Source organism: Lutjanus erythropterus, chromosome 15, assembly GCF_056507025.1.
Source record: "Lutjanus erythropterus isolate fLutEry1 chromosome 15, fLutEry1.hap2, whole genome shotgun sequence".
Taxonomy (NCBI): Eukaryota; Metazoa; Chordata; class Actinopteri; order Lutjaniformes; family Lutjanidae; genus Lutjanus; species Lutjanus erythropterus.
The window spans coordinates 22,098,768-22,124,555 of NC_139331.1; the positions used below are offsets into that span (position 1 = coordinate 22,098,768).

The 25,788-nt window shown below is 38.2% G+C and overlaps 2 protein-coding genes across 2 annotated transcripts in view; one reads left to right on the top strand and one right to left on the bottom strand.

The window, feature by feature from the left end:
- extl3 (exostosin-like glycosyltransferase 3) overlaps positions 1-15,759 on the bottom strand; it is a 45,736-nt gene extending 29,977 nt beyond the window's left edge. The window contains exon 1 of the mRNA XM_084737284.1: positions 15,532-15,759. The gene's annotated coding sequence lies outside the window, so the exon portion shown is untranslated. The remainder of the gene's footprint in view (positions 1-15,531) is intronic.
- Positions 15,760-17,071: 1,312 nt separating this feature from the next.
- On the top strand, positions 17,072-25,757 carry riox1 (ribosomal oxygenase 1). The gene is made up of 15 exons (XM_084737003.1): positions 17,072-17,204; positions 17,398-17,544; positions 18,749-18,900; positions 19,129-19,228; positions 20,111-20,224; positions 21,013-21,119; positions 21,205-21,312; positions 21,561-21,595; positions 21,818-21,996; positions 23,252-23,356; positions 23,460-23,601; positions 23,747-23,867; positions 24,082-24,181; positions 24,269-24,355; positions 25,498-25,757. Exons 1-15 carry the CDS (start codon positions 17,118-17,120, stop codon positions 25,555-25,557), a joined length of 1,644 nt encoding a protein of 547 aa, XP_084593129.1. The 5' UTR covers positions 17,072-17,117; the 3' UTR covers positions 25,558-25,757.
- The last annotated feature ends 31 nt before the right edge of the window (positions 25,758-25,788 follow it).

Below are 25,788 nucleotides of genomic sequence, written 5' to 3' on the forward strand. Positions count from 1 at the left end.
GAAGAAAATCACTGCTGCAGAAATGAAAGATAAACTATAATTTGTGCCTAATGTGTGGTCACAAACAGTAAACTTCAGTAATATTTGTGTGTGCACATGTTGTTTATGTGTGACAGTTTGCTTCCTCATCTCATAAATAAATTAGCTGACCCAGCTTTCTTGATTAGTCTACAAAGTTAGTGCTGATGAGCTTCCTGCACTAATCAGAGCTGTTGGAGCTGATACTGTTGACTGATCAGGCGAAGAAAATACACGAACATGTAGTTACAGACACAGTCACAGCCGTTATGAAAATATTAATCAACATTTAACTTTGGGTAGGAAGGAATTCTACAAAAGAAAAAATGTTTCTGTGCCATTTTATGGACACATACTGCATATTCCAATGTTTCAGTCTGTTCCCCAAAGGTCTAAACTGCTAAACGAGGCTTGTCAAGTCTTGTTTTCTTTGAAATAACACTTGGTTCAGCAGTTCATTTGCACAAGGTGGAGATTAATTTACAGCGTTTCCAAACTGACATTTAAAAGGTGGTCATGTAAAATCTGATCTTCACCTCTGAGCAGCACTAACTGGCCAATATTTGCTTAATTAAAAGGTTCAATTTCCAGGAATCTCATATACCTGCAATTGTTCAAAACTTTGGAATGACCTTGTATATTGTAGAGCAAAACTTAATCGATCATTAATTGATTATTAAATTAATCGCCGACTATTTCAGTAATTGATTTATTAATTTAAGTGACATTTTAATTTTAAAAAAGTTAATCAAGCAAATAAGCAACAGATTAATCAATAACAAACTGGCAGTATTTCCTCCAAATACGCTTTGATTTTGAATTTGTCTTCCAGTCCAGAAAAGTGTGCAGTGACCTGAGATCATTATTGAACCACAATGGTGTAACTGGTGTCTAATTATTTTGGGGACTCTTTTTTTCTTTGGGCCCTCTGCAGTCTACAGTGGTTAGACTGAAGCAGTTTAAACTGTGATTTTGTCTTTTTGATTTTTTTGTCTTAAGTATGTTCAGATGATCGTGATCCAACCCCGAACCCTTCTGAAGTTTTAAGGATAGATCTGCTACGGCAAAACGCCTATTAATTCCCGCTTGTTATAAGAATTATTGTCTACTTGCAAAGACACGTGAACCTGTTCCTATTTAAATCTGCACTGACGCTAATTTCATTTACCAATGATTGGTGACTTCTTAAGTTCTTATTTTACTGGTGCTCAGAGTTTTTTTTTTGCCTCTATCTGCCATTTCAGTTGTCAGTCTGGTTGAACAATTGTACGGCATTTTGTTCTCCACGTGCAAAACGCTATCATTTCTTTTTACAGACCTTTCATACACAATAACATCTCATGTTTTAGCCTGCCTCCTACATTAATGTCTTTCTTTGTCATCTATGATGTGAAAACATCAGATTTACACGCAGTCAGAGAAAATAAAAATGTAAATGTTTGGCTATGAATCTCTGCGCACTGTGGACCGTCTCTCCTGCCGGGCTGCTGCAGAGCTGTCAGCCAAACAGTCAAACACAGTGGACGGCATCAGAGGAGGTTATACCATCATCTGGTTCAAAGGTGGTTAAGCCAACTTCACTGACAGTCATCACCAGAGCAGCCGCTGGTCTGTCTGGCTGTCCGGCATCATGCTGCCCTCTGTTTCTGCACCTCTCTCTGCTTCCATCAGTTAGTTTTGTGGTTAGCGGTCATTTTCAGACTCTGTAAAGTTTACAACTGGTGATACTATTCCTCCTGCACTGCTCTGTGTGCAGTGTAAGGTTGTCAAAAGTATAAACATTTACCATACCACCTTTAAGGAAATACAATACTACTATTCAATAGTAACAAAAGTAATGAAGCCATTTAAAAAGTGATCATTCAAGACCTGAATTCAGTTCTAGATTATTAACTTTAAGCACTTTAAGTTTTTTTTTTTTTTTTAAAAGAAACGATAAAAAGTGTCCTATTTTGTGTGTCTGGGCCTGCACAAAGGTGCAGAGATCTGACTGACAAAATTGGAGTCAACGTGTGGTCTTCTCGACTGACGATTCAGACTGGGTTTTCATGGGCATCCCGTGGATACAGCCATCTGACTGAACCGAATCATTTGTGGTAGGTATCAGTGACTCCAAACTCTTAGACTATAGTGTAGGTCTTTTAAATGTGGAATGCCAACAAGAATGTTTTGGCAAACCGAAGTCCAAACAAGCCCCCCATCCCTGTCCTGTGACAGGATGTCAGCATGTCCTTGTCCCCTTGTGACGCACGAACTACATTGTCAGGCCTCGTCTTCAAAGGGGATTTCTGTTCCTGAATGCTTGCAACTGGTATTTGACCCATTCATTACCAAAAATCTAATTACAGGCTCCCACATGGCACTCATTTAACCATTTGCGTCTACATAATTACTTCAGGCAGAGATGAAAAGGGAAAGAAGAGTCTGAGGCTACAAACAGGGCTGTTACACACTGTTCACCCTGGCAGAAACAAGTGAAGTGTCGCCTAAAACAGAAAGGAAGAACAGTTTCAGGATGAACATGGCTGTATTTACCAGCATTGTGCCTCTCATGTATGTTATTGCCTGCATTTAGGTATCCAAGCATTAATAGGATACAGTATTTTATTTTTTGTGCCTAGGACCTTTTTCTTTCTTTTTGCAGTAGTATCAAGAAGTATCGAGTATAGTTTTTATATACTAGTATTGTATCATAATCAAATTCTGGTATTGTGACAACTCGATTTCACATTTTAGTATTTTAGAAATAAGTTCTTATAACCTGCAGTTTATAAGATGCAGTGAAAAACATTTAGATGAAACGCTCTGACAATCTGTCAAATCAGATAATATTATAGCTCATATAAGCTCAATACAGACCAGTATAGCTGAATATGCTGATATTGGCTTACAATTTATCGGCCCTGATATTTATCATGCATCCCTAATATGTAGCAATCACAATACCTAACTAAATCCAATTTTTTTTCCTCCCACCACTCATAAATATTCGGCCATTTCCCTCATGGATCAAAAGTCTTTTCCTCCTTCAGCAGGATATCTTTACTATGGATTTCAGGTTAGCATGTATTGCTTCATAGTTATGCTCCGATTTTAGCCAACATAAGACAGGTTGTCCGATTTTTTCTCACCAGGTGCATATCAAACAGGTCTTACTGCAGTTAAATAAAAGTAAATCCCTTTCATTAATCAAAAGCTTTGGACATTTCATGAGAGGAAGTGTCACAGTTTTGAAGGGCAGGGCCAACCTTAATTAGTCGCCTAGACTGTAATCAAGCTATATCTGGAGCAAAGTGACTCCAGCCGTCACAACTACCATAAATTCAACAGCTTAGTGTTACAACATTTTGTCTGAGACAGGAAGAAGAATGAGGGCAGAGACAAAATGAAGCGTCTTTTTGTATTCCAGAGTGGAAGCTGCTTCTGTGATTGAATACATGTCAAGTTCACTGCAACGGAGGCTCTCGTGAGTCAAAAGAAATTCTTCTTTTCGCTCACTGAGGCAACATCTGAGGAAAAGTTGAATCATGTGAAAGCACAGATCCTGTCTGTCTATATGCAAGTAAGACACATGTGAGGTAGAAAAACATAGATGCACCAACTGAACCTTCTGACCTCCTGATTCTGAGCTGATTAAGCTGATTATTATATCATAAAGATCAGTGCAAAACTGGCAATAACATTGTTGGTTGGACATTAAAAGTAAAGCCTTATTGATGGTTTTTGTGCACATTTATTTAGTCATTTATTTACTGTAAAGTAAGTCAGTGTGGCATGGTACTGACTACGACATCACGACTGCAGCCTTACTCTGGACTTCTGGTTTGAGGGACCAGATTTTTCCCATCAATGGCCAGGTTTTTCCCTGAACGTTTTTGAGACCAAGGTGGCAAAGTCTGGAGAACATATGGGTATGCATGCCATGCACAGTTGCTTTGCGTTGCTTAAAAAATTGAGGGCTGACAAAGAAATTGGCAGAAAAAGGCCAGAAGAACGCAGAGCCTGATACTGAAATAAAATCATAAATTTTCCATAAATATGTGTATAACATATAATCTGCTGTGGCCAGCACAAGCAGAGTAGAGAAAATTGATCATTAAATGACATGGAGAAATCTAAAATTTAAATCATCAAAGTGCAGATATCTTAAAATTGCCCTGAATTGTCTGAATCAAATAACCATTCAGCCGACAATGGTGTATATAATACAATCCAAACAAGCCAAAAGAAGACAGACCTTGAAGGAGGAGAAGAAAGAGAACAGGAAAGTGTTAAACAAAAACAAAAATCAGGATCAAATGCAAGGGGCGGAGGTTGCTCTAGTGCTTCTTGACAGGTGAGTGCTAACAGTAGCGCTACAACAAGTTTTGATGTTCCGCTTCAAGCGCAGCAAAGTGCATATGCAGGTTTGAGAGGCAGAAGGTTGTTTATGTTCAAATAGCCTCCTGCAGCTTTAAAGGAAGTGAGAGCGATGAGAGGGAAAGAACCAGCCAGAAGTTGACTGACACAATCCTTAAAAGATGAACACACCAGTACATGAAGTGGTTTAAACCAGAGCTTCACAAACGCTTTTCTGTCATGTACCCCCCCCCCCCCCCCCCAAACTGTGAACACACTGGGCCATCGGGGACAGTTATAACCAACTTTATCCTCAGGGATCTCTTTGTGGTGGTGAGCAACTGTCTACATACGAGGGAGACACCGACACCTTTGATGACAACAGCTGTTGTCACACACTATCTGCGCCCGCTATCTCGAATAAAATCATGCCACACTGAACAAATGTTTGAAGGTCGTTTTCCACAGCAGACACTTGTCAAACACAGGTGTAAAAAAAAAAAAAACATAAATGTGTGGTAATGTGTATAATCGCTCATTTATAAGGCTTGATGGAACAAACCCATAATTAATGTTAATAAAGTACACCTGCAGGTTTGTAGAAAGCAACTCCCTCATTAGTTTTCATCATTCTCTCAGTGTAGATGGCATTACAACTATAAATGTCAGAGAAAATAAGTTACGGTGCCCTTCTCCTACTGTCTGCCCACCCCCCGAAAAAAGTTGTGAACAGCTGTGCACTCTGAACAGTCTGCAAATGGAAGTATGACTCCAAATATTTGCTTAGACGACTGAATCTAATTGTGAGGTCTCTGCCAATTCCATCTCCAAGCATCAACAACCCCTCTGCCAGCCCTGCAATATAAGCAATTTGGCTAAATCCATAAACAAACTAGTTTGTAAGCAATGATAATCACATAGAAAAATAGCCTATGTCTGGCTAACACTTAAAAGCGATTTGAATCCATAGAGTACTGTCCTCCTTCCCTAAATAAGGCCAATTTAAACATGTATCACTTTGATGCCGTTTGCATAAATATCATCACAGTCACACTGGCATTTCCTCTGTAGATGTGAAGCTGTTTAGCTGATGAAAACACTGACTATGGCTTTGAATTGAAAACTAGAAATTACTGGCACAATATAAAACATGCAGCTGACACTTTCAGACAGACAGACAAACTCATATCAGCAGATTAGCGTGTGCATTATGAGATGGGGATAAGAAAAGTCTGTGCACTGGAGGCATTATTGGTTCCAGTTTTTTACTGAGTACTTTGCTAATTAATCTTTTAGGCTATAATTCAGAATTCAGATATGATAGTATATATATCACAGAGTCTGCCACGATATGACTTTAATTTGACTCTATTCAGGGGTCCAAAATCGATATGAGACAATATCATATGTCCATTTAACACGAGCATTTTCCAGAAGAAGCTGCTATCCCTTTCTTTTCTGCTTTTGTCCACTAAAGGCCAAAAACAACACAAAAACAACTGCAACCTGTTAAGTGCAGTAAAGTTTAGGCTACTTTAAATTGGCTTTTTTTTCAGTCAAACATGATTTAAACAGAACAGTTAATATTGCTGTAGCAAGAGCAACAATTTAGTGAACTGGATGCCCAGCAAGGGTTTGTTGTGTTTCCATAGTATTTTATTATTCATTTATTTTTTTCATTTTCCAGAGGATTTTATAACCTTTATGGCATTGTTTGCATATATATCCACACTGCTGAGGAAATATTGCCTTTTTTCTCACCATTATCTGCCTGGTGCCAACACTGGGCAGATAATGTTTTGGAAGGAGGTGCACTTGGACAGAAAAGGTCACACAGATAGGGCCATAGGAATTTCAAAATAAAAGCTTATCTTAAAGATGATGATATGAATGGATGGTTCTACTCTGCATTGATGCTACTGGATCACTGGATCGATCCAGATTAATCGACTGTCATACCCTTTGTAAAAAATAACTAAATAAATAAATAAATGTGAGAACAGTCAAAAATACAAAGATATTCAATTTAAGATATAAAGCAGAGAAAAGCAGCTAATCTTCACATTATTTGTTTATTTTTTTTCTTGATAAATGGCTTAAACAATTTTCAACTATTGAGAAAATTGTTGGGGATTAATTTTCTGTTCATCAATTGTTTTTGCTCCACTATCATTAGTTATATAATAATCTTGTATTTATAAAATTCTTCCTCTTTCAACCTGGCCTTCCCCATGTAAATATGTTACAGAGAAAACAGTTAGTGGGTAACGCAGCAAAATTAACACACAAGCCCTGAAATCCTGCCCTCCTAACAAATAAATCCTCTTGTTATCTTGCCATGGCAGTGGCAGCAGCCCTGCTTGCTGTGTCCTCCTGAGAGCTCTTCCTCTCCCCCTCCTGCGCAGGCTGGCGTAGACCATAACAGATTGACTCAGCCCGACAACAGCTGCCAGAACCCCGCAAGCCTCGTCCTCCAGACACTGATGGATTGTGGGAGGGGAGCCAGGGTGATTAGCCCCTGACATGGGAGAATTATTGCAGTGTACCACCCCAAAAGAGATTGCACCTGAGTGTCAACATAGGGCATTCAACACTACTTTAAGTCATGTTGTTAATGCCCATTCAGCCTTACAAATGCACTGGGCTTGAACTCAGCACGTCAGTAACAACAAGTGGCAGGATTGTGTAGAGGCATCGATCCAACTTGTCACTGTCTTGAGTAAAAAATTAAATCATGGGCACAAAAATGTGATTGCCTCATTGTGACAGAGATCACACTCTTTTCACAGGGAAAAATAAAGGACTGACTATCAAATATTCACTTTTGCCCTGCAACAAAGTGTTTATTTTTAACCGCTTTAAGCACTTGCCTTGAGCTTGACAGTGACATACACTAACCAAGGTCCACTGCAGGTAGGCAAAAGGTGCTACTATTTCAGGAACTGCTGCTTGGAAAATGAATTAGCCGAGAAATCCTGCTGCTTGACGAGCACACTCGGCATCGAGAGCTGCTGTTAACTTTCTCTGCCAAAAATAAAACAAATTCTGCCATCTCTTCCCAGCATTTTTCTCCTCTCACAGCAACGAGCTGCTTCATCTGTTCTTGTCAGGGCTTTTTATTCATGCCAGTCATTTCTCTCTTGCCTACTAGTGCAATGAAAGAAAATCCTGTTGTTATTCAACAAACATACAGAACAGGCTGTCCTAGGTTAATGTAGCCTAACTCTCCCTGCGTCTTAAAGCAGATGTTCATTAGGGTAGAAGGGCTCACTCCCACCACACCGGGTACACTCAGCTATTCAAGTAGAGCTAAAGCTCTGCACTTTTCTCTGACGAGAGTAGGACAGTTTGACAGAATGCAAGTCAAGAGGCAGCGGCGCTCCATTTGGTGATTCATTCAGACCCTCATTACAAGGACATGGCAATTAATGTACAACACCACAGTCACATTTTCTCACTCTGGCCTGTGAATTTGTATCAGACTAGAATCACAAATCAGAGCTGGAGTAAAGGAGCAGGCTCCATCCCTGATATCTGTGCTGTATATTGACGTGCTGCAACATCAAACCACATCCCACCCACACCACATGCCAAGCAAAAGGCTCAAAATAAAGGCCTTTGAACTTTCTTTAATTCTACCTCAGGAGCAGGGACCTCCATGGCAAAATGAGTTGTGGGAGGGCTGAGCAGCACACTGATACCATTATACGACACTAGATATCTTAGATTGTTATATTGTGATATGACTTAAGTGTTGTCTTTTCACAACTTTAAAGGCTGCATTTGTTCTAGCTATTCTGCTTGTCATTATAGTCACAATGACTATTTATCAAAAATCTCATTGTATTTTTATATTTTTATATTTTCTAAAGGCAACAATGTCCATATCACCTAGCTAGTTTAATCTACAGAAATGCCCCATCTTCTATAAGGTTATCACTATTTATTTATTTTCGAGAAAATGTGTATATTGAGAAATATACTGTATATTGCCTAAAAATATCAAGATATTAATGTAAGCCATATTGTGAGTGGACCTGAAAGCCTGCTTCAGTTATCATTTTTTTAATGCAGAAGTAGCACTTTCCTGGTGGATGTGAAATCTGGTGTTCATGTTGTTCCTGTTACTTTGGTTGGAGACCATTAAGGCTGTTATTGATTTTTTTTTCTTACCGCAGTGACAAAACAACATATTCCTGTTCACGCCACTGCCTTAATAATTACGTCGTATTGGACTTGGTTGAAGGATAAGCGTAGCGTAAGTCCTTTGTGGAATAGGGCAGTACGTAGCAGTAATTTCTCAGTCCGGCGTTAAGTACAGGTTACAGTGTGTCGGTTAATAAACGCTGCAGCTTTTCTGAAAAGTCTCATCTGTTATTCCCCAACTGCTGGAAAAGTGAATGGGTTTAGCCCTGAGGTAGGCTGAGCAGGAAAGGCTAAAATTAAGCTAATGCTAAGGTTCACATTGTACCTTGACAATGTCAGCTCTGGTATGATTGTGTCCCTTTCAGAAGTTTCAGACTGTATCCATCTGCTCATGCTCAGTCATCCAAAGCAGCCTAGTTCAGAAAGTAATCACGATGCACACGTTTATGTCCTTTATGTTTCCCCATCCAGTTGGTTCAGCTGCAAGTAACATAAATCCTAGTCTTAGAAAATTGTTACAAGCTATTATAAAAACTGAGCTTAAAATCCCTTACTATTGATTTTTCAACAAATCGTTCAATATCCTGTCTGTCAAATCCCCCATCAAAGTTCAAGTTTTAACTTTTAAAACAGCCTAGTAATAGAGCTGTAATTCAGACAGATATTTACACTTGAACAACAAAAACATTTTAGTTCTACTTTACTTTTTACAAGCAGCAATGAAAGTCAGGTCAACCGGTAATCACGTCTAATTAGCACCTTCTATCAGTTTCTTCTGACAACAGATGGAAGAGGACTTTGCATCATATTTAGCTCATGCTCCCTTGACTATTTACACAATAAACCTTTGTCCCTACAGACACTTTGACATGTCATGATGGAAAAAAGATGTCACGGTCCCAGGGCACATGTGTGCATGCTGGTACACTAGCATGTGTTACTGGGACAATGCAATGGGGAAGGGCATTAATAATGTCAGTTACATCTGTGCTTGTTCTGCAATGAAAAGTGAAAATGTCTTCTGTGTACTAAGATTACACTCTTGATGAGTCTTAGGTCAAGTACATGCCTTTGTGGCATTTTATCAGATGATGATTTAGATCTCATGCACATACTAGACTGAAAACAGGTGTAACTAGTAACATTAGCAATGGCTGCACTTTATTTTCACATGCACTAACTCATTTTCTGGGCACTTTAGGGCAGCTTAAACAACTTGAGAATGCACAAAACACTACAATGTCTTTCATGTGGCAAAACTTGTTAGCAAATAGTTGCAACATTATCATTTATATGGAACAGTGCTTTTGTCTACTTGTCAAATTTATGTTCAGTATTCACTCTCTTTTACCTCTAGTTCTGGTCTCCACCAACTTCTGAGGGAAATATCTGACACTTTATCTGCTAAATACTACACACTATGGTTGAAAATCAAAGTCATGTTTTTATTTTCCCCTGTACAAATTGTCTTCATTACTGGGCATCAAATGACAATAAAGGCTAAAGTTAATTGTCATGTTTAATCTAGGTCTGCAATGTCCATAGAATGGTAGAAAATAGTGAAAAATATCCATGAGGACATGTCGTTAAATGCCTTGTTTTGTCAGTTATAACCAAAGATATTTAGTTTAATATGATATAACACAGAAAAGTGGGAACTTGACATATTTATTTAATGATTAATCAATGATTAATATAGTTCTTTTTTTTACCACTTGCCTGGTCAGGCAAGTCAGTTGCTAAATTTAGTAGTCCAATATGGCATTTTACTTGCCCCAGGCAAGTGGGCAATCCTGATTATTGAGCCATAATGTTCATTAGCTAGTCACTAACTGTGTCCGACTGCTGTCTGGTGCTGAACAGGTAGTATACAGAGCTTTTTTAGAGCGTTTTTAGGAGAAAACAGCTGCCCACTGTGGCTGAAAATGACCTCATGAAAAGCGGTGTGAGTGAACCAAAGCAATAAATTTCATATTATACAGCTAAACTATGGACCGAAACTTTTTAAAAAGCTCTGTAAAGCCGAGGAGAGCAGCAGATTCAGGTGATAATTCTTTGCAAGTTCATGACTAACGATAACTCCTTTTACAATGTCTCATTATTTTCACATTGTCATTTGATAGTTTGTCACAACTGAGATAAATGTAGTCAAATTAATTATAAATCAGCGCTCGTATTTCATCATTGGCATCCACATTTGCAAGAAAAAATTTGCAAATGCAATCTAGAAGCTCACTGGGATTTATTTTTTCTAAATTTCCAATTATCAGCGTGCGTGCAGTCCAAACTATCCTGCAGTGATCAGACACTACTCATTATGCCGACAGAATGGCCCGTACACACATGAATATTGCGGCATCAGGCAGGTGTCCAAGTGTTTAATGAGGGCAGCACATGTACAAGCACCCTGTCACATAATGAAATGCTGATTTTTGCCATTATTCTGCATTGTGGCATTTGATCATTATTATGTGACCACAGGAGGAGAAAAATCATTCAAAGACAGCGTGGCAATCACAGCTCTATGAGAAAAATCAATATCCTTGTACACAGTGGGATACAAAGTGCCCGGTACAGTCCATATTAATGCATGCTGTGGTCCAATCTAACTGTACCAACTGGATCCTTCATGATTTATATATATTAACTAGACGGTCAAAGATAAAATCCCTGAGTCTATCTTAGTTTTGTTCAATCATAACTAAAAAGCAAGCCTCTTTTGTTTGGTTCGGCATTTACAAACACTGGAATAACATACCGCTGTTGTTTATATCTCAGCGTGCAAAATAAATAGCAGAGAGAAGAATGGCTCCAAATAAAAACACCAATCTGTAACCAACATGAGCATCTGCTGTGATACACTGACAGACTGCAGCACTGACTGGGTGAGAAGCAACTGACCTACAAAAACTATCATCTACGCCTCTATCTGGTAGGGCTGTCCTGAATGTCTGCTTTTTTATATATATATTTAAAGCTTCTACTGAAGTTTTCAAATAAAGTTTCAAATGTCTGTTGTCCTATTTTATGCGGTCATCAAACAAATCATGAAATGAAATCCTCACTTTGAATAAAATGATTCATTGAATTAAAAGAGTTAGTCTTTTATTAGTCAGTCAAAATAGCCATCTGTCAAAATAGATGTATTTTATGGAGCTGTTCGATTGCCGCTAGAATACAGGTATGTGCCACATTTTGTGCACGGTGATGCAAGACTCCTCTCTAACAATAAACTGAGTGTCTTTGGGTTGTGAGCAAAACAAGACATTTAAAGGCATCATTTTAGGCTGTGGGAAACACTGATTGACATATCTCACCACAAACAACTATTAATTGATTATCATGAAAATAATCAACCAATAATCGACTATGAAAATAGTCATTAGTTGCAGCCGTAACACCCTGGTAATATGTCACACAGGTTTGAAAAAACAGATACCATCCTAGCCTTGTATTCAGTATATAAAAAGTGATGTTGGTTTGAAAGTGAGAAAAGCACATTCAGCCCAGACAGCGGTGTGAACTGTGCTGCAAACAACTTTTGCACTTTTGCTGTCTCTATGTATCAGGTGAATATTTTGTGTTTCACAAAGTCATTTCCCTGCAATCCCTTTTTAGCTTTCCCTACATCATCAGATTCAGGATGCTGCACATGTTTATGCTCAGCAACTTTTTTTTCCCCACCACGTCTCAGACTCACAGAGGCATAATTAACAACATATAATGAAACAATGAAATGTGACTCATATGCTCAGCCCGTTAGCTTGTGATGTATTAAGTGATTTGACAAAAAGCATCCTCTTCCTGTCATGTAAAAATGCACAGAGGCATGCGCTGATGATGCACGCAATCCCGTACAGCCACAAATAAAACTGACCACAAAGCTCTGGGCCAACGACTCTCTGGTAAGGCCGCTATTAAGTGCTCAACTTTGTGTCGAGAAATCTGAGTGAAAATGGATTTACTGGTTACTGAGACATGTTATAAAAGCATTGCCCCTGGCAGTAAGTTCACTGTTCCCAGAAACATGCCAAGCCTTGCCTTAATAGCAGCTACTGGGGTACATTTCCCAAACTACAAGAAACTTCCTCCCCTCATTCATTCTCTGGGTCGGAAAGACTGCTTACAGACGGTTGTGCTGAGCTTCTCTGTCCCATCAGTCGTTACTTGATTACCCCGTACAAATTACACAACATCTGTACTCAGTTTCCTGTTTATTAGGTACACCTAGCTGAAACTAATGCAGTCTAATGCAACAGCCCTGTGATAAATACTCCCTTCATGCAGATCGTAATGGTCAGATTCTTGTTGAAGTGTTTTAGAGAGGTATTGATTCAATCTTCTTGTCATTTAGGAGTGTAGTTTGTAGTGGTTTTAAGCAGCATTGCATTATGATGAGAGGTGATTCTAATATTTAGTCATTTATATCGATAGGATGGCAACTGAGTGCAATCAATGGTGAGTTTAGTCAAAGAAGGACATTAAATATTTGGCAGCACCTTATTATCTTCTTAGATTTCAGAGTATATCATAGGAAATCAATACTGTATGATAGGGCAAAACATTACAGCAGTAAAACCTGATGATCTCCTCAACAGCAAGCAGGTCACCCAAATTAGTTATTGCAGTTAATACTATATATAGTATTAATCATAGTTAAAACTTAGATTTGCTCATTTTTGGTTTTATAACTGGACAGTCAATAATAATAGCAGAAATAACAGTTTTTGTGCATGAGCATACACCATGGTGGCCTGGATGTTGCAGAAACAGTTGTCAGTATATTAAGGCATGTTGACTCAACCATAAGCTCACTATAGCTTTCATAAGCAGCATAAATCATCATGCCAGTATGTGCGTCTGCCAGTATGCAGTTTGACAGGAAACTGACATGTTACTCATACTAAAAGAACGGCTCTTTTTGCTTTTGTGGTTTTGACAGTCAAAAAGTGGGCCTAAAGGGCATGAAACATTTTACAGCAACTTATTATTATCTACTTACAGTTTAAACTATATCATAGGGACTGAATACTGTAATACAGTTGAGCAATTCATTATAACAGCAATACCCGATAAACTCCTGTACATCTAGCAGGTCACTATGAACAGCAATCATCACAGGTAATGCTACCTTGCTCAATGGCAAAGGTCAAACACTATTGACAGAGCAAGATATCAAACTTGTTATCCACGACAGTCGGTGTAGAACAGCATGTTGACTTAAGCAGAAGCTCATTATGGCTTTCAAAAGGAGCATAACTGATCGTGCTAGTGTGCAGGCTATGCTGTACCAAAGTCTGGCCAAGGTTTTATCAAGTGACAACATAGTAGAGCCTAGATTACAGACAGAGCACAAATCAATCCTCCATTATAATTCCACATTCAATATATGTGCATTTTAATTTCACCAACTGAAAGGCCTTTTCAGATATCCCCTACAGAAATTACTCCATAAAAGATTTTATAAAACTAAAGTTAAAGCTTCAATATGTCAGAATCATTGCCAGTGAGTGTGGACAATAAATTGGAGTTTTTTGAATAGAGTTTGGTGTGACATTTTACTGAAACTAAAAGAGCTGCACGTTTTGCGGTTATGGGATTGACATTCAAAGAGGGGGAATAAATATTAAAATGTGTGTAACAGAAGAGCTTTTGTAAAATTTGGCAACTCATTCATGAAGACTAAGAGCAGTGGTCTGGCATTAATAGATTCACATCTGTGTGTTAAAATGTTCAATTGCTGTTTTTTTTTTTTTTTTTAAAGCTACATTATAACTTCAACTTTCATATTATAACATTCAATATGATAATATTCTGACTGGGAGATTTTAAGTCCTTTTCATATCTCCAGCTCCCAGAATGATTTAGTAAAATTACATGCAAAGACCAGTATCAATGTCAGAATCACTACCAACAACTGAATGGATTTTGGCATTACATTGTACTCAAACTAAAAAGGCTGCACGTTTTTGCAGTCGTAGGTTTCATAATCAAAAGGAGGAGCTAAATATTACAATGTGTGAAGTTAAGGAGCTTTATTCAAATTTGGTAACTCATTCATGAAGACTAAGGACAGGGATCTGGCAATAATCAATCTGTGGATAAATTTGTTGTTTTCCTTTTTTATGCTGCATTACAACTCCAACTTTCATATTATAATATAAAGAATAACAACATTCTGTTTTGGGTGATTGCCAATATTTCCAATTCAGAATAAAATGTAGTAAAATTGCATGCAATTAATACATTTCTACAGCTTTAACATCAGAATCACTGCCAGTATGTGTGCTTGCCAGTGAGTATAGAGATTAAATTGGCATTTTTTAAAAAAAGGAGTTTGGTATGATATTTAACTCACACTAAAAGAGGAAGATAATAACATTGGAATTTGGGCGATTGAAAGTCTTTATCCACTTCCTAAAAAGATTTATTCACATACTGCCGGTATGTATGCTTTCCAGTGAAGCTGGACAGTAAATTGCCAGTTTTTTTACATGGAGTTTGGCGTGACATTTTACTCTCTCTAAAACAGCGACATGTTTTGGGGTTTGTGGGTTTGACAATCCAAACTGGGGCCCAGTTATTCAAATGTGAGCAGCAGGACAACATCTTTGGTCCAGCCCTGGCAGTCATATATATGTACAGGCTAGTTAAATCACGGCAGAGCACCGACTACACCGGCTTGGTTGACGTGTGCCTCAGCCGAGATCAAAGCAAAACACACTCACGACTTGCAGCGACTACAGAGGACGAGACCAACTGGCTCAAAGTCTTTGTGAAACACACCAACCTTGCACATTTACACCAGTTAGGAAAAAAAAAACTTGAGACAAAATGAGACCGAGAGGACTTGAGTCTCTTATATTTGGGGTGGACAGAAAGGGGGGGGTTGCAGGGGAAAGACACAAGGGGCCATATGTCTCATCTGGCCAATTAGCTAGCCTGCTAGCCAGTAATGGTCACAACAAAATGCATTTGCTCCCTCTCTACTACACTGGCAGACCAATGTTAGCTTCAGTAGCTACTCACCCCGGTGGAAGAGTCCAGGATGTCCCAAAAAAAAACTGAGTCCCAGCCGCCCGGCGCGTTTGTCAAACCGTTAAAATCTCGGTGTGTTGAATTTGAACGGCTACGGTCTCCGGACGAGGCTGCGGTGCTGCTGCGTTTCCAGTTCGCACCGCTCACAGCACCATTAAAAGCTGCATTGTTGAAGCGACGGCTGGACAAACAGCACCGACAGCACGCCGCAAAGCATGGTGGGAAACGGTGTTGATTAAGCGCACCATTCAAACTAGAAATATTGGAGAAACGCTCCACCCAGTGGCCAGTGTGGGCGCTGTGGGCGACACATGTGAGGAGAAACAGCCTTTGATGTGATAATGTATTTTTATGGTTGACACTTATATTTAATGAGGGAAATTTAATTTTCATAAAACTAAATGACTCAATTCAGCCTGATGATTTAGGTTATTTCTAAATGAGACTGAATGGTATTTTGGGTGTCTTCTTTTTTTTCTTTTTTCTTCATTTTTATTGATAATTTTTAATGACCATTTCTTTTCATGTCCATTCATTCATTAATTTTTCAAAGAAATGTGCATTATTTCCGATGACCAGTTACAGTGTTGTTGTGTAACAGTGTAGTGCTGCTGAACATAATAAAATTAAAATTAAAATGAAAACAATAACACCAAGAAATAATTATGCAGATAAAATCAGACTGTATCAGGGAAAAAGATTTCATAACCTCCATGTTCGTTGTTATCTTAGGATCTTGGAGTCAAAGAGTTACTGCAGTTTGTCACAGAATAGATGAACATTAGGAGTTGTTTGAAGTATTCTAAACTCATCACCTTAAATAAAAAATACGTCAGTAGCTAAAATTTATGCAGAGATGTTTGTCTGAGTATGAAATCATACTGATATGACTGACTGTTAGTATACATGTTTTGACAATAAAATAATAATAAGTGATAATATGTGTTTTAGATTTATCATAAAATATATCATATATAAGAATAAATGTATATGAAACAATATTTTAAAAACAACACTTGACAAAAATATATTATTTAACTTGAAACTAGCCTTTAAATAGCCTTTAAATAGCCTTGGAAGAGCTTGCTTAAATGTACAGCAGTCTACAAAATATAATATTGGACTAAATCACTCAGACTGTGCATAAGATGTGCAATATGAAAGTAATTCAACATTTTTTAAAGGTAGCCAGATGTGTAATTCTGAAGGCAAAGGAAAGAACAGGATCTGCTAATAAGTGCTTATTTAAATTTAAAGGTGTACTGAAACAAAACGTCTGTATTCAGGTTGTTAACATTAAGCAAAACACACCATCTGTTAATGAAAATCTTTTATCAGCAACTCTGCCTTGATGTACCGTTGCACTGGACAAGACACTGAACTGTCTCGCTCTTGAAAAACCTACATTTAAGATTAAAGAAGCAAAAATACTCCCTTTAGGTCAGTTCAACTTGGTTGTAAGTTATAATATAAGTCTATGGGTGGCAGTAGAGAGCGCATTAGAGAGCAAACCTACACAAATAGCCGTAGAAGAAGAGGCTCCAGCAGTCGCAGGGTGATGACGTACGCGCTGGAAAATGGAGAGAAAACACATGTCGGCTTTTGCTTTGTATCAAACGTTGTCAACAGACGTGCCTCCTCCCGCTAAGAAGGCGTCTATGCAGGTAAACATGATTAAAATCGCACGGTAGAGTCTGGTTTAAAGTCTCTGTGGACGAAAGTGCTTTTCTGTCACAGCTGCTCTAACCAGCACACTGCACCTGATACCTGCCATGTTACCTGTTATTTTAATTTCTTCACACTAACTATATAGTTCACTTTTGTTGAGCCTTGTGTTTGACTTTTATGGCGTTCCAGGTGTCAGAAAAGAAGAAAAAGAAAAAGGAGAATGGGGTCAACAAGGTCAGCCCAGTTAAAGCTCAACTGAAGTCTGAAAGGAAGAAAAAGCAAAAGAAGCTCCTGAGGTCTGCACAAAGAGAGGAGAGCCTGAAGGGAGCTACAGAAGTAAGTGTCTACCTGCTGCAAAGATAGATGCTGCTGGGTGCTAAAATATTGCTCATATCTAGGAATGTAATAATATTTTGAATATCACAGTATTATTAATATACCAGGCTGTGATGACATCTATGGTGATATGACAAGGTTAATTATTTTATTTTATTATTTAGATTTTATTAAAGTGCTGGATTGGTACCAACTGCATTATTATTATTATTATTATTATTATTATTATTATTATTATTATTATTATTATTGTTATTATTTTTTGCAATTGTTTATACATAATTCAATCATTCATTGCCAAAGCAATTATATTATGTAACAGATTTTGCAAACAGGGACAATTCAGTGTGCTTCAACACAGATAAAAAAAGGGGAACCTCCATAAATATAAAAATAGTAAAAAAAAAATAAAACAGGAAAGTAAAAGAGATGAGAACAATTAAAACAAGAAAAACACCTGCTTGAACCAACAATCTATTAACAGACTTCAGAATGTTCAAAACTCAGCTGCCAGACTTTTAACCAGAACTAGGAAACACAATCGTATCACTTCTGTTTTAGCATCTCTACATTGGCTCCTTGTACGTTTTAGAATTTTAAGATTTTACTGATGACTTTTAAAGCTCTCAATGGCCTCACTCCCTCATATATCTCTGACCTGTTAGTACCTTATATACGAAGACCTTCCTTGAGATCCTCGGGTGGAGGTCTCTTGTCCGTTCCACATGCCCGGATGAAAACTAAAGGGGACAGGGCCTTTTCAGTCAGGGCCCCGAGGCTCTGGAACAATCTGCCAGAGGAAATTGGGTCAGCCAAGTCAGTGATGTCCTTTAAATCTCTTCTTAAGACATACTTTTATCGGAGAGCCTTTCCTGATTTTATCTAAGTTTGAACTGTTGTGCAGCACTGTGTGAAGCACTTTGTAATGTGGATTTTGAAAAGTGCTCTATAAATAAAGATTATTATTATTATTATTGTTATTATTATTATTATTATTATGTTAATATAAATAAATAGAAATAAAGGGAAAAGAATAAAGAGACAACATCACATAATGTCATCTTGTCACCATAAATAAAGAGGAAAAAAAGACAACGTCATGTAATGTCAAAATAAATAAATGCATATCAGTAAATAATATTAGTATTTTTTTTATCCTAAATCATACTATTCAGTTATGGTTCATTGAGTCTTTTTGCTTCAGATACAGGAGGAGGAGGAGCAGTGTGTAAATGGAGACGGTGAGGATCTAGGTGCTTTGCTGGCCAACCTGGCAAAAGTCAACAACAGCAGGGAGAGAGCGAGCCAGCTGTTCCAGTGGCTCATCAACCCCATTCCTGCCAAGTCCTTCTTCAGGTACAGATGTTGGCTGTGTGTCTGCCTGTATATAAACGTGCATTGAACTTCATATCAACCCCAAACAAATGTAAACATTCAAAACAAGTTAATTAATCTGTAGCAACAGCAAGCAAAGGGGTTATACAATAGATCATTGCAAATGATCTTTGCAAAATGATACACCCTTAACAAGGCGTATGTCTTTCTTGGAGCATTTACCAGCTACTATTTATCCTCTTTCCACAGGGAAACGTGGGAAAAGAAGCCCATTCTTGTTCAACGGAATAATCCTGACTACTACAAGGGACTGTTCTCTACAGCAGAGTTTGATCGTATATTAAGACAGGTAAGCATCTGAGACGGACACCCCTAATTCTTCCATAATTTCCCCACCTGTGTTGCAGTTTGTGAGGATGTTATCATCAAGAGAGATCTGTCAAACTTAGAAACTGTTAAAAAAGGTCTCTGCACACCTGAAAGTATGACAGGTGCGTAGGAGGAAGATTCAACTTGAAGAAAAACAAAAAAAAGCTCCCGCACACTGTCTCGCTTTCTGTTCATTTATTACTGATGAAGGTCGTCCAGACTGAAACGTTGTTCTTGGATATCTAATAAATGAACAGAAAGCGAGACAGTGTGCGGGAGCTTTTTCTGTTTTTTTTTTCAAGTTGAAACTTACAAACTGTAAAATTTAACATAATATGATGAAGGTAGGATTTGATTTGAAGATTTGCTGCTTTTTTTGTAATTTATGACAGTAAATGAAGAGTCTTTGGGTTCTGGGCTATTAGTTGGACAAAACAATTTAAAGATGTCACTTTGGACTCTGGGAAATCATGATGAGCATTTGTCATTAATTGTGGAAATAACTTGCAGGTAAATTGATAATTAAAATAATGTATCGTAGTTGCAGCCCTGAACAAAAATGTGGCTTTTGTTGCCCCTTTGAGGATTGTTCTCCCAAACCGAAGGAGTCCAACAAGACCTGATTTTGCTGAGTGGTTCACATTAATTACAGACCTTTTACAGATTTTTGAACCTCTAAATTACACATATGAACAATTGTCAAGGGAAGTTCTTTGCAGTTTAAGATAAAGATTTTTTATTTAGCTATATGCCCTTATTTGTTCCATTTGAGTAACTGTAAGATTTTTTTGTGTGTTGCATTATGTTCTTTGATAGCTAATTAAAAACTGAAGGTAAAGCTCTGTTGTACATGACTTTTAAGGAGGACGTCCATTATGGAGTGAATCTTGACGTCACAAGCTACACTGATGGCAAGAGGGAGACGCACAATCCTCCAGGCAGAGCTCTGCCGTTGACTGTGTGGGACTTCTATGAGGTAAGACCACGCTGACGCAGGCAGCACTTTTGTAGAGAGCAGGCGTTCCTAAACTTTTTCAGCTCGAGACCCAAAAGAGAAATGTGGCGTCTCCCCAGGACCTAAACTTACAAAAATACATCCTGAAATGCCAAAACGTCTACATTTATTAAGTGCTGATAAGGCACACATTAAACCATGAATTGAAACGTTATATGTAATGGATTATTTATCATAAAAGTACATCACAGTAAAAATCAAATTTGCTGAGTGTGATGTTAAGTTTCTCACCTCCTCATAACAATCTTGTCGATATGCCACTTTGTTTTAAAGTTCTTGTCTACTGCAGTGAATTTCCTTAAAGGGTTGGCGTTGCTGAGAGTTATGGTCTGTCCTCTTTTTCCGCACTGTTTGTCACTATGTGAGGAAATGTGGTATGCATTGTACTCTGCCAATTGGCGACCCAACAAAAACGGGCTCCAATCCTAAATTTGGGAAACGCTGGATGCAGTGTTATTATTTCTAATGCAGCATTGCTGTGATTCTGCATCTTTATCCTGATTACATTCCTTCTAATTGGGCCCTTTGCAGCGAGTTAGCTTCCTCTGTGGGGGTCATTAAACTTTCCTACCTTCACATTTTCTAGAATCACCTTCATTAAAAAGCAGTTAGCTGTATGTTTACTTATTAAGCAATATGTTAATTTTAATAATTTCTGTGCTGCGAGCTTAAAGTCATTTTGTGTAAAGTGCATAAACCATATCAAGGCACCGTCTGCACACATTTCTTACTGTATCTCTGTTTCCTAGAGTGGCTGCTCCCTCCGCATGCTGAATCCCCAGGCTTTTTCCTCCACTGTGTGGAATGTGCTGTCCATCCTCCAAGAGCAGTTTGGCAGCATGGCGGGAGCCAACATGTAAGTATTTGGGACAGCTATTGTCCTCAGAACATTTGCGGATACTATCAGTTACTGTTAAATGTGCATTTTCCTTTTTAACCAGATACCTGACACCACCTGGGACGCAAGGCTTTGCTCCACATTATGACGACATCGAGGCGTTTGTGGTCCAGCTGGAGGGGAAGAAACACTGGAGAGTGTACAACCCGAGGTGAGACACAGTGAGGAACCTTTGAAAAGAGCAGCCAAATCGCACCAGCTTCATTTTGCTACTTTGAAGGGATAGATCAGGTTTTTTTTGAAGTGGGGTTGTATGATGTACCTATTCATAGTCAGTGTATTATCTACAGTAGATGGCAGTTGGCATGCAGAAAAATAACATGTTACATATGCACCGTTTTGCTTTTTTATGCACTACAGACACCATGTGTGACACATGTTTTTGTGTCTTTTTCTCAGGACAGAAGATGAGGTCTTGCCTGTGCTTTCAAGTCGTGAGTAAAAGAAATTCTTTATTTCATTCCTAGTTTGTGTTTTTCTTGTGAAATACAGCCAATTCTGTCTTAATTTGGTTCGGAACAGAATTTGAACATAACTTTTAAGAGACAAAGAGAGCTGTATCTTAATAAACGAAGATGAAGGAATTCCTGATACTCAGGTGTGCCCTGCTATTATCTCTCTGGAGTTGATAAACTTTATTTGCGTTTCCTCTCCAGCAAACTTCGATCAGGCAGAAATTGGGAAGCCGATCCTGGAGGTGGTGCTAGAAGCCGGGGATCTCCTCTACTTCCCCCGAGGATTCATCCACCAGGGCGACTGTCTCCCAGATGCTCACTCCCTCCACATCACCATCTCCTCTTACCAGAAGAACAGCTGGGGGGATCTGCTGCAGAAGGTGATACGCTCTGATTAAGGCTCTAATCAGAAACCTACATGCTTAAGAAAAGGCAGCATCAGGGCATGTGTATGCATTAGCAGATGCTACTTATATTAAGCATTGCAGGTATAGTGTAATAACAGTAACATTATCCTTATGATACCTATGTGATTTAACCGACAGCCACTTTATGAAAGTTTTTCCATTTGCTGACCTAAACACATTCAGTTCTTCCTGGAAAAAGTATGTGGGCGCACAGAAAATTATGCATTTCTTGTTTCTGGCTGCAGCAACAGCAGTTTTTTAGGAATACAGCAGAAGAAGAACTAAGTTCATGTCGAGCTGTGGTAATGTATGTGGTTTCACAAACTGTGTTACTGTTTGGTAATCTGTGGATTGTGCACTGCAAAGCACCACAGCAATGACTGCTAGAGCACTTTGGATAATCATTTAAGTTTCAGTTTAAAAATAGTAAGATTTTTTTTTTAATTGCAATTGGTGACAAAGGCTCTGGGCAGAAACTCAAGTGCTTAACAAAAAGAACTAAATTGATTTTTGATTTTTACATAGGACAACAGTGAGCTGTATTTATCTAAAGCCAAATTATGAAAGTTCATTTGCACAGGAAATTATGCATATTATGTTTGCAGCTGCTAAGCAGTAGACTAACTGAGGACTTCGTCTGAGGAGGGATGGCCTACATGTCTTAGACGGGACACCCAAATTTTAATCCAGAGATAATCTGAGGGGGAAAAGAGTTCCATGCGACTGTTTGATGGCAAAAATACCAAAGCACTCTGCACCAAAGAAAAAGACACATTGCCAGAAGCCTTTGGGTTGTCATTAGTTTACAATGACTGGTTTTAATATGCTGGATATTCATCAAGTTAACCACGTGTGGTTGTGGTTGGTGTGCAATATTTAAGTGATGATTCTGGATAAAACAAAACAAAAACATTTATTTATTGGAAATTGATATTATATTAAAATCCAAAATTGTTTTGCCCTTTTTGTCATGTGTTAAAACAGAAATGAAACATCCCACTTTTTCACTGTAACAGAATACATCTATCATCTTGTAACTAAAGTCAAAGGAATGACATCAGTCTTTCCTGGTGAGACTGGTTGGTTTTAAGCGAAACCCAAAGATGACTATCAGAGCGCAGGCTTTTAGTTTAATTTTGAGAGCTGTGGTTAACATATTGAAGACCAGAGCTCAACTTATTTTGGACGAGAGAAAACTGAACTGAAATGGCCTTTTTTTTTTTTTCAGGTGGTCCCAGCAGCGTTGGAAATAGCCATGGAGGAGGACGTGGAGTTCAGACAGGGTCTACCTCTGGACTACCTGACCTACATGGGAGTACAGAACTCTGACAAGGTCATTAATCAGCGATTTTGTTTTTACTTCTCATTTCATATCATTATCACCACTACTTGCCTTTTCACCAGTTACTCACTAAATGACCTCCTTGTGTGTGTAGGACGACCCACGCAGGACAAAATTCTTCTCACGAATCGAGAGTCTGATGAAGAAGCTGAGTAATTACGCCCCAGTCGATGCCGCCGTGGATCAGAAAGCCAGAGATTTCCTCCACGACTGCCTTCCTCCCATGCTCACTCCAGGTACATGATGGATATGTCAGTTTAATTCTCTCACTTCAGAAGAAAACTGTTCTGCTGCGTGAAAGTGTGATTTTCAAATTCTGCACAGGACAGCCTGAGATACATAATGCTTCTGACTCTAACCATTCCACTCCGTCTCCCACAGAGGAAGTGGCCACCAGTGTGGTAGGAGCACCTGTTAGGTGGGAGCGTGGGCGAGTTATGGATGCAGATGCACGCATCACTACCCAGACCAGAGTCAGACTTCTGCGTACTGGATGTGCTCGGTAATGCAGCTTTTTTATTGCGTTTCACAGGATGTGCACAGCAGGCAGGTTTCAAATAGACTACTCAGTATCTATAATGTGTTGTCTTCGACTTTATGTTGCACAGCACACCTGCTTCAATCATGCATTAAAGAAGAAATGTGAAAAACAAAGGCAATGCAAAAAATATAAGTTTGCTAGGGGGATTTAGCTCACAAGCTTTCTGTCTTCCCAGGTTATGCAGCGATGGAGAGGCTGTTCATCTTTACTACACGACAGACAACTCCAGAGTTTACCACAAAGAGGAGCCCAAGAGTTTTGAAATAAAAGCAGAGGTAGATAATAACACTGGTGTGAATCAAAGATCTTTTACATAGTGTTCTAATGAGGCTGTCACCTGCTAATAATCATTTTTCTTTCAGCACACAGATGCCATTGAGTTTCTGATCCACTCATATCCCAAATTTGTGACAGTAGGAAGTTTGCCATGTGATTCTGAAGAGGACAGGGTATGCTGTTTACAATATATGCAAGTCTTTTGGTAATGGCAGGGTTCCTATACATTTTTCATTTCAAAATCTCATGCTTTTTCAGAATTCTCTGTAGATTTTTCAGACCATATTTGAAATCTAGCTAGCTATCTTTTCCTTTTCCTTGGTCAACCAGGTGTAACGTGGGATTTTGAAGGCAGCCCTCAGAAAACTTGTATTTACTCACTGTGGCTGAAAATTTTATGACATTCCACCATCAAACATCTTTTCCCAAAGACAAAGATAACTAATCGGTGCAACCTATACTCTTAATATTTCCCTTAACACATCAAATTAATATTATATCATTATTCCTTTCAACAGAGGACATTTCAAGAACTTTTAAAAATTATTAAAAATGCAATTTAAGACCCGTTTCACATCCATACTGGCAAAAACATTTAACATTTAGTTACCATGTCTTAAGTCCAAAACACATCCACTTTTAATAATGGAGTTAATTGGTTCCATGTTGGTTTCAAGAAAATTTTTTTCCTCAACTCATATTTAAAAGTGAGACGTATTAAAGACATTTTAAGGCCTAAAATTCAGATTATTGGATTTTAGACTGAAGAACCCACAGACACCCTCTTTTATGAAACTTAAAAGAGTGGAAAAATGTTAATTTAAGTTTCATCTGTGCAGCCATAAAAGTTAGTCTTCCTGACTCAGAAAATATGGTCTGTTTACATTTCTAATTATTACATCTCTGCAGAACTCATAAATGTTCAGACAAGCGTAATATTTGGTTATTTGTGATGCACTTTAAAAATATTGCTGCACATTAATGCTACCACTCTCACACATTGTTAAACATTTTGGCTGCCTGCTCTCAACACTGAAAAACATTCTGCTTGTTTGATCAATTTTTCTTAGAAATTCTAAATTTTAAATTTTAGGAAACTGAATATGGGTAATAGGAAACAAATACTTTTCCAGATCTGGAAATTACTGAAATCAAATTTCATACTATTTCACACTTAGGAACCCTGCCTATTACTGTAAAATACATCCCATTTTACAAAGATATATATTCTGAATGATAAATATTTGAGTCTGTGTTTTTGTGAAATTAGTGGTTTGAGTTGTTCTTCATGTTGTTTTCTCATTTCCTCCCTCAGATCTCTTTGGTGGAGCAGCTTTTTGAGAAGCAGATTATCCACACTGCAGAACCTCTGTAGTGGCCACAGACTCTTCAGTCATGCCGACTGCATGAAAAGATTCAAATCGTCTTTGTACAAAATAAGACCGAAAATGCAAAAACACTTCTTTGTCCCAAGTAGTTTTCATTAACTTTGCAGGAATGGTCATGCTGAACAACCCATTTATGACTTTGCTCTCTGTTCAGCATCAAATAAACCAGTTTTTACAAAAAATGAAATTATGTTGTCAATTATTCAACCAAAATCACC

Excerpts from the sequence above, each read along its gene's own strand:
- riox1 (XM_084737003.1), top strand. The coding sequence starts at position 17,118 with ATGGAGAGAAAACACATGTCGGCTTTTGCTTTGTATCAAACGTTGTCA. Across the intron at positions 21,596-21,817 it reads CTTGCCTGTGCTTTCAAGTC|CAAACTTCGATCAGGCAGAA; the intron begins GTGAGTAAAAGA and ends TTTCCTCTCCAG. Across the intron at positions 24,356-25,497 it reads GTGATTCTGAAGAGGACAGG|ATCTCTTTGGTGGAGCAGCT; the intron begins GTATGCTGTTTA and ends TTCCTCCCTCAG.